This window comes from Lepisosteus platostomus, chromosome 11 (genome assembly GCF_059453375.1).
Source record: "Lepisosteus platostomus isolate fLepPlt1 chromosome 11, fLepPlt1.hap1, whole genome shotgun sequence".
NCBI lineage: Eukaryota > Metazoa > Chordata > Actinopteri > Semionotiformes > Lepisosteidae > Lepisosteus > Lepisosteus platostomus.
The window spans coordinates 8,613,692-8,623,137 of record NC_142621.1 but is presented as its reverse complement, the minus strand read 5'-3'; the positions used below and the strand labels follow the sequence as shown (position 1 = coordinate 8,623,137).

Sequence of the window (9,446 nt, the reverse complement as noted above, 5' to 3'; positions counted from 1 at the left end):
TAGATGTTACTGGTATCGGTACTGGTATTTGGAGTTAATTGACTGAATGTTTTTTATATAGCAAAAGTTAGTGTTAACAGTTATACAGTACGTGTATCAGCATACATCATCCACAAGTCAACAACAAAGAAAAAGAAATGTATGAGGCAGCCATGTTGGAACAAACAAGAACCCAAATTTTACATGCTTTACTGTATATTCATTCCTGTTGGTTCTAGAATAACACCTGTTTGGAGTTAATTGTCCTGAAATTTAATTGGATTACTTAATTGGTTTCTGAGAAGGAGCAATTTATGACAGCCAATTTTTAAGATTAGGGCCTGTTGCAGGTGTACAAATGTAAAAGCGTAAAAAAAAAAAAAACTTTTCAAAGCCTTTAATATTGATAAAACCATTCCAATTCAATCAGCGCAGCAGTTCATCAGAAGATTTTAAAGTTTTCAAATACCCGGGTCTAGCATGTTAATTCAGAAGCCAGGTTTTTGTCACAAAACGTATTGGATTTGAATCCCAGTATAACCGCCCCAAATGAAGTTGTTAAGATGCCTGGTCTTTGATCACAAGCAATTTCAAATGTAAATGGAGCAAAATTTGATTTACAGGGCAGTCAAACATTTATAGAGCAGTCGATTGAATGCGAATTACACTTGGCTTTCACCACTTTGAAGCCTGAAGCGTGAAATATGAGAAATAAATCTTTCAGGACTTTTCTCGATGCAAGAGAATAGTTGCAGTGAAACATGCACTGTAGGCTGCCAAGTCACCAGAGTCTTTGTTATCTGCAACAAGGGGTTTTTCCTGTGTGATGCAATATGAGCTGTTTAGGAAGGGTGCTGAGGGAGCTGAAGGGTGAATGTACATTACCCAGCCTATTCAGGTTTACTGTTTAGGGAATATTGGCATTTGTGTGAATGCGTGAATCCACAGATAACTAAATCAGATAGCGAAGGAGATGATTCAGCTGAAATGGGTTTACAATCCTATTATCACGTGAAATTAGTCAAAATCTAAAATGGAAAGAATCTGCCTGGAAACGTACGGTAACTGAGGCACGGGCAGGAGAAGAAAACTGTTTAGAAAATTAGGATCACTAGTTGTTGTTACTACCAAGCTAAAGTTTGTTGTGGGTTTAAAAAATAAAGTCCCATGTAATGTCCCTTTGCCGTCTGAAGTAATGTATGAGCCATCAGTTTGAAATATGGATTAGTGATGATGTTTCTTGCACACAAAGCTTTTTTTGACAGTTTCAGTATTATCAAATACACGGAGTGCACAGGAACATTTCCCATGTTTATTTACGATGGCAACAATCCGTATATTAATTAAGAGAACACTCAAAGCAGTTAAAAAAATACAAGGTGACCAATTGTATAATAAAATAATAGTGTATTTTTAAAATTGTTTTAGTATTAGATTTGTATATTAATATATTCATTTTGGTTGATTTTACCACTGTTGTTTTTTTACCTACAGATGTCTCTGTTTCTATATTATGTTGTCCAGCATTGCTAACCGTGGTGCAAATGTTCATCTCAACAAAAGGAGCTGCTACTGAGCTGCAGGAACACAAAGCTTTTTCATGAAGATCAGATTCATTCTCCTCAAATGCACCCTTAATTAATTAATTTTTCTTTAATTCTTTAACAATGAAACCTGAATTCCTGTTATTTAACTATTAAATAACAGTCGAGAGCTTATTTTAAACCTAGACTGGGAAGCACAAATGAGCCAGACCCTACAGTTTATTTTGTTTTAATGACTGAGAGTCACTGACATATTCAACACAATGGATTTTCTTTTCAGAATCTACAGTGAACAACAAACTACAGGACACAAGTGAACACACATGAAAACTAAGTGAAAGTAGTAGTAGTAGTAGTAAATAGTCTCATGGAAGATATCCACTCATGGTGTTGAAGTTGAAAACATGGTCTCCATCTAAAAACAGCAGGTTGAGATCTTCGGCTGAAATACTAACCACCAAACAAGATGTGTGTTGAATGGCCTCCTCTTATTTTTAGCTTTTCATATGTCTTTATTTTAGCAATGGCTATACCTTTATTTTTGCACTATAAACAATATAATGTGTCTAATCACAAAAATCTCAGAAAAACAATTTCAATTATTTACTGTAAAGGTTTTTATAGTATAGAAAATAGCTTCAGAAATAGAATACAATATTTTGTAACTATCGAGTGCCATGAACAGATGATTTTTAGTGATTTGTTTATTTGTCACTCATAATGTCATGATCAAATATTTTACAGTCATAATTTAAAGATACAGGTGCTCAGACATATTTTGCCATAGAAAGGCATGTTTTTTGTTGGCAATTATATTTACTGTAGTACATTGCAATAATTACAATGTGATATTAAAACATATTTAATTGAAAAGAGAAATTATAGCATTGTTATCCTTGACTGCATGAAAAGGGTTGGTTTAATTCTTCCAGTGATGTTGTACAAATCTACAAAAGTCTTCTTTTACCCTTGTTTAACAACAGCAAGTCATAGAAAGTACTACTTAAAGCAGTAATAAAACTACATATAGCATTCATTACTAATAAGCAAAAAATGTTGAGTTCTTTATAAAGCTGCCATTCACAAGTCTAATAAAGCATGTTTTATTATTATTTACTACAATTTACCACAACTGTGTTGAAGAAAGCCTTTTTCTCATAGGAGTAATACATGAATCCACTCAAATACAAAGTGAACTGAATTAGGCTAATTCGATTGTAAAAAAAGCTTTCTACTCCAGTACTTTATTACAAATGGGCTTCAGCAATGCAGTCAAGCATTATCAACAGTAAGGATGTCTGACATTGGTTTCAACATGTTGCTCTTTTGGCAATCTATTCCACAGATTTCTTACAAAATACAATTGCTTGTTCTACAAAGCCCTAACCTATCTTACGTTATTCTTTATTCGTCATTATTTGATAAACAGTTAAAGTGAAATTCTACTGACTTAATCCCCCTGTGTTGTGAAACCTGACATCTCAACGCAAGTGAAATTCGGTTAGATCTTAGTATCAATGCAGCAGGCCATTATCTCACTTTCAATGTCTAATGGGATGTGAAAGTGTCTGTGCCAGAAACTTCCTGTGGTAACAGATGTTCCTGAGCTTTGTGAACACCACACCCTTGCCCTGGCTTTGTACCTTACACAACAAGATATTTGTCAATACTCAAACACGGGCAGCTCTGGTCCGAAAGTTTCTTTAGATGAGATCTGTCTGAAATTTGTGTAGGTTATGCTGCAGGTCTGTCAAAGATTTCTTTCAGTTTATGTTTCTCCTCAGGAACTTCAACTTCTTCAGCACTAGCACCAATCATCCTAAAAAAAAAAGAACAGTCCACAATTGAATGTTGTTTTTCAGCAGGAAAGTGAATCCTTACCTTCTTAAAGCAACTCAATTTCTCAAGTGCTTTGAGAAAAACAAAAGGCTTTGTCTGTACATAAAGAACATAAAAAGTTTTAAATTGTATAAAAACAGTGCACTTCAAATTACATGTAATACATTAGAGTCACAGACAAATTCGATTAGAGGCCTTGGGGGTGCTGAAAAGCCATGTAAAAACCCTGTGTCATAGTGACACTGCTTACAGCCTTCTGCACTGAAACCATTTGACAGCCTTTGCTGTCTGCATATGGCCATCTGCTGTAAAGGTGACTAAGGATGAGACGCTAAACTCAAATAAACAAATTATTATTTTTTGCTAGTTCTTGTTCTTAGCTTGCTTTACAGATCGTATTTATTAGTGGCCAATGAAAATGCAGATTGAATATTTCACTGTTGTCAAAACAAAATATTAGCAAACATACCTTTTCTGAACATGCTTCTTTCCTGAAAAAAGAGTGATAAGATATAAGACACATATTGTTTTACTCTGTATTATGCATGCAGTCATATTGTTTTATACTAAACGTGTTGGAGAAGAGAAAATACAGATTTTGAAATCATGAACGGTTTCCCCAAATTTGTTAAATCTGCCTACATGAAATTAAAACTCACATACTCCCTTCATAAGGACAACATTCATAGTAAAAAAACTTACAGTAGCTGAGTATTCATAATGATCCCCACCCCTACCCTTAATCCTAACACTGACCATTACCCTAATCTGGACTATATTGTACAGAAATATTGAGTGTCAGGATTGCTTACTTTTTCTACAGTGTGTCAACAGAAGTAGTACGATACAGGAACTTGCAATAATACTGGCCCCGATGACAGCCATTATAAAATTCTCATAATCTGGAAGATTGAAAAAACAGAGAATGATTGGATTTAATATTCACTGAACATGCAAATTACAGTTCTAAAAACATCATTCTTTCATGCTTAATTTCCTATCAGCACCATTGAAAATCAGTCTGGCTGCACAAGTAGTTAATTAAAGGAAAGAAGGTATTTAATATAGGTAGATCATAAAGGATGACACTGTAATTGTATGCATAACAGAAAGTAAAACTTTTTTTGTTTTACCTGCACATATTGGTTTTCGTCCTGTCCAGATTCCTGAAGGACCACACGTAATTGTAGTTGGCCCGAGTAATAGAAAACCGTCGATACAGTGAAATTCGCAAGTTGAGTTAAAACTGTGGTTTCCATTGGGGCCTAAACACTGGATAACTCCATTGTCTGGATGTGACTGCAATTCACATTCCACACCTGAAATAAAATAAGGAAGGAACTTGCACTATGCATCAAACACATTAAACATTACACCTCTAACCTTCCAGTTGTTTTTGTAGAATATCACTCCTTGATTTAAAGTACAGTAGCTTATTTTAACTTGGAGGCTTCATAGTGTAACTGTTAACAAACAAAACACAACATTTAAAAAACAAAGTTTATGTACAATATTCTTAATGTTTCTTTATATTCACTGATAGTTTTAGTAGTGTAAGACATAAAGAGACATAACCATGCTTTTCTGACATCAATACAACTTTATACTTCAAACAAAAGAAATTATAAATCCTGTTTTACTATGAGTTTTCCATGTCAACCATCTTTACAATTTATTTAATGGGAAAATTGCTCTGACATTTAAATGTTGATCGCTTTTTTTACATTTCCATTATCATGAAGAAAAATGTAACATTTTTACACATAGTTTCTGCTTCTGCATTTAAACAGAGAATAACAAAAGTAACATTAGCGGTTTATCTTAAAGATGTTCAGTGTACTAACCACAATGTGGACAACTTTCGGAGGAAGATATCTGAACCAGAAATATTTTTGGGTCATACCTTTACAGACAGGGACTTCTCCTGTCCATTTCCCTGAAGAACTACATGTTATACTCTTTGACCCGTTTAAAGAGAAGCCATCAAGACAACGAAACTGACATGTTGAATTGACACTGTTGTTCCCATAAGGTTCGCAGTAGTCGATATGTCCATGGGCTGGCTTAGACAGGGCTCCACACTGCACAGCTGAAATTAACTCATTATCACAAAATGTTAAACTTTCTGCAGTGAGTTTAAGCTTCCCAGTATGTTTTAGCGATGAAAATGAGAAAATTGTTCCTGTACATAGTCACCAAAGGAACACATAATAGGTTTATTCCATGCTGGAAAGAAACCTGAAGAAGGCTTCACAGCCGAAACATTGTGTTTTCTTTCTTCTCTTTCAGCATGGAATAAACTTATTACTTGTCGCTTTGGAGCCTATGCATGCTGACGCAGCTCCCCACCTGAGCTACCATAGTCATCAGAGGTTACTTTAGCGTTTGCAAGCTTCTTTTGTTTGATTTCAATGGTTTGGTTTGACTTTTGGACTTTTTGAAAACCCCAAAATTTCAAAACTTTCACAGAGCAAAATGTCAAAGCTGTTTTAAAAACAGTTAAAAACAGAAGTTTTATAATCATTTGAATATCCTCACTCAAAATATCCATGAATAAAAATAGCCATTGATATGTGGCAGCATTTTTGTCATCATGAAGGCTCTGGGTATATTGAAAGGTCATACCAGGCTCGTTAGTGGGAGATTACACACAAATCATAATGTTGTATAAGACATTGAGCATAGAAGGCAAGTCAAGTTGAAGTGTGGTCAGAATTTGAAAGAAAAGGAGGAAAGTAAGTGAAACTAGCAAGTTCATACCTTGGCATGTTGGTGCTGCTCCTGTCCAGTTTCCTGATGAAGTGCATGTAATAGTGTTTGACCCATTTAAAGAGAAGCCATCAAGACAATGAAACTGACATGTTGAATTGAAACTGTTGCTCCCATAGGGCCCTGAACAGTTGATATATCCGTGGACTGGCTTCGTCAGGGCTCCACACTGCACAGCTGTAAAGCCCATTAATGATAGTTTTTATCACAACAAATAGCAACATTTGTCTTGAAAGTGAAGTAACGCATACTGAAATACTGAAGTAAAGTGTTTCTTAAAAAGCTGTCTAGTACGAAGGGTTTAATTGATTTTCAGCTTAGTGGTAGAGTTAGTAAGTGAGTAATATGGTGAATACATAGTTTCTGAAGTAAGAATTGTATTAGTGCAATTTCCAAATAGGTTTATTGTTGTTTTAACTTTAATTGGACAAAGTGAAACCATACTATTGCTCTGTTTATAGTCTAGGGTCTGTTTCTGCCCAGTTATATCTGCTGCAGTTTAATCTTAATAAAGTATAAAATATCTTAATCTTAATGCTGATTATATGAGGTCCCAGGTGAGAAATGACTTTTGTTAATTTTGTAACTGACAGTTTATTAATTAGCTGTTAATTGACAATTGACTGTCTCAGACAGATTGGACAGTGATACATTGGTTTAAAATACGAACTATTGTGAAATTATTTTAAAATGTGAATGTTGCACAGGCATATGAGTTAAGTATTGTATGTTAAAAAAATGGTTTTAGCTCTCACCTTGACACTGGGGTCCAATAAATCCTTCTCTGCAAATACATGTATAATTGTTAATAGTTTCTCTGCATTCACTCCGAGAGTTGCATGTCTCATTATTACAGTGAGCTGTAAAAGATCAGAATATACAGGGTTCACATTTATTGACAAGCATACTCATTCTTCTATTGTACTCCAGCTGGCTTAATGGAATGTCATACTGAGCTTTTGCAAAAGTACATTTCAAATTCCTAGCTGCAGCAAATTACAGGCATTCAAATCACAGGCATTCAGCAAAAGTAGAAGTCAATGTTGCCAATATGGCAGATGTGGAACTAGGTGTACTGCTTTAAGGGAGTTCAGCTTTTATCAAAGCACCTAGCGTAAAATATTGTTCCTAGCTGTGCGGACATATTAAATATGCAGAGGAAAGATTTTTCAAACTTTAAATCTATGACAAAATACAATGAAGACTGACAGGGATTTGGAAGGCACAATGTGCCTTGATCATGTGTTCAATGCTTCTGAAATTAACTGTAACATTCTGTGTTTGTTTGACATCACAATTAATAATGTCGACCCAACCACTTCTGCTGGCTCTTGGGTTGAAAAGTAACGTCTGGTAAAGTTTTTCTAAATTGCATGACTTTTGAAGGTGCACAAGTGCTTTACTACAGCTACAGCTAGATTTACTGCACACACGGTCAAATTGTAATTACAAAAATGCAATGCGAATAATTGATTTCCATTTGGTAAAGAGGCTGAAGGTATAATACATTCGGGAGTTTTTCATATTATTGTTGTCAGAGAACTTATGTTACCCCTGATTTCTGGCATTGCAGTGACAACAGTTCTTTACAATGGTAACCAGGTCAGATTGACACAAATATCAAACTCTGTATTGATGTATTTCACAGGCTAGATCTTTTTTTTATCAGGTGAGGTTAAACTTGCATATTTAAAAGAAATATTGGTACCAGTTCCATAACTGAAAAAGACAATGCATAGTCTTAGGAATCTAAGTTAAGTATAGAACAACTTAAAATAAGTTGTTAAAGTTTTAAGCCTTTTTCCCAATTAATTGTCCATTCTATATTGCTTACCTTTATAGCACAGTGCAAACTTTGAATTTGAACAAGGATCATCATTCCATTTCCCACCATCAGATTCTCTTTTAATGTAAATTTCCACACAGTCCTCTCCCTCCCCCTGCCTGTTATTGGGCTCACTAGAAGCCCAGTTGGAAAACTCATTAATAAGTGTTTTCTGAGTTCCAACCCATGTCCAGGTGTCATTAAGTTTCCGTATCCCAAGCCAATAATAGTTTGGGCGTTTGGCCAAGGTCTGATTAAGGTATAGGTTTTCTTCTTGGTTTTGAATTGCAACCATGTCGGTGTACTCTGTTTTGCACCAATTTCTAGCAACTGTCCAGTTCATAACGTTTTCAGACGAGTGGTAGGTCCATCCTACTGCACCGGCAAACATTGAGAGTTCTGAAGGAAATAATAACATTTACAAAACGTGAAGAGAAGTTAAAACAAGTGATCAAAGTCTAAAGCCATGTAGAGGATTCCATATGTTTTCTGTATCAGTTTAATCAAAGTAAGGTCCCATAGAAAATTCCCTGTTTTCCGTATTTCTTTCATTGAAGTTTTTCTACACAGCAGAAAAGTTGTTACTTTCTGGTTTAAAGAAATTATAACTAAGGTCTTGCACAAAACAAGAAACAATGGTTTTAATAAATGTGTATAGATTTTTTACCTTCCATAGTTTTGCCTTTTCTATAATGAAATTCTTTAATAAAGATTTTAAAAATTAATCATAGTTTTAGAGAATGCCAGTTAAAAAAGGAGAAAAACACTGATGAACTATTTCCCTAAGTGAAGACATTTTCAGGTCATTTTCAGAAAAATTAGAAAATCAGGAATGGTAGCCTCACCTTGTAAACTATGAAAATAATTTATCGTCTATTACTGGAGACCGTAAATATAGAATTATATATAACTATAATTATATAATTATAAATATGTGCTATAAATATGTGCAATTATTCTATGCTCACAATCTTATTGAGATATTATTCTGTACCACAATTCAGGATGAGAAGCCACTTCAAACTCATCATCTGGAACACTGGCTTGGAAGGAATTTTTCTTCTGTGCATTTTCTGCTTAAATGGAAAAGAAGAGCCTTGAGTTAAAATTAATGTAAGCATTCCAGTAAGTCTGAAGGCATCCTCAGAGGTATCTGGCAGTATTTGTCTAGATGTATAATAGTCAGGCGAAGGAATAACATTCCAAGCTAAATTTCCAAGGATGAAATGTTGTTTTATTTATAATGGTTTTCTGAGAAGCCTTGCAAGAAGTACAGTTCAATATGATACTATGAAAACATTATAAACATATATAATTTAATGACATTCTGGTGCATAAAGCATCAAGGTTTATTTTAAGAGTGCTACAAATAACTTACCTGTGTTCTTTTTTCATGTAATGTCACTGAACATTCCTCTTTAATTGTATTCTTTTCCTGTTCTCAGCCTCAGAAATGTGAGGCTTGTCAGTGTTGCCAAAATGAATAAAAT

General features: G+C 34.5%; 1 protein-coding gene across 4 annotated transcripts; it reads right to left on the bottom strand.

The window, feature by feature from the left end:
* Positions 1-1,736: 1,736 nt before the first annotated feature.
* sell (selectin L) lies at positions 1,737-9,446 on the bottom strand. Of its 4 annotated transcripts, none has more exons than XM_088598274.1 (10): positions 9,335-9,446; positions 8,951-9,032; positions 7,966-8,355; positions 6,887-6,991; positions 6,123-6,308; positions 5,266-5,451; positions 4,496-4,681; positions 4,175-4,264; positions 3,832-3,853; positions 1,737-3,342 (listed from the first exon to the last, which is right to left on the bottom strand). In XM_088598274.1, exons 2-10 carry the CDS (start codon positions 9,024-9,026, stop codon positions 3,258-3,260), a joined length of 1,326 nt encoding a protein of 441 aa, XP_088454400.1. In that variant the 5' UTR covers positions 9,027-9,032; positions 9,335-9,446; the 3' UTR covers positions 1,737-3,257. The 4 variants fall into 4 exon arrangements, with proteins under 4 accessions (XP_088454400.1, XP_088454399.1, XP_088454402.1 ...); XM_088598273.1 differs by having other exon boundaries at positions 8,951-9,029; XM_088598276.1 differs by lacking the exon at positions 5,266-5,451 and having other exon boundaries at positions 8,951-9,029.

Bases quoted from the DNA above. Each gene is read 5' to 3' on its own strand.
- sell (XM_088598274.1), bottom strand. From the start codon at position 9,026: ATGCACAGAAGAAAAATTCCTTCCAAGCCAGTGTTCCAGATGATGAGT. The intron at 8,356-8,950 runs GTACAGAATAAT...TATTTCCTTCAG, and splicing joins GCTTCTCATCCTGAATTGTG to AACTCTCAATGTTTGCCGGT. The intron at 6,309-6,886 runs GTGAGAGCTAAA...TGGGCTTTACAG, and splicing joins TATTGGACCCCAGTGTCAAG to CTGTGCAGTGTGGAGCCCTG.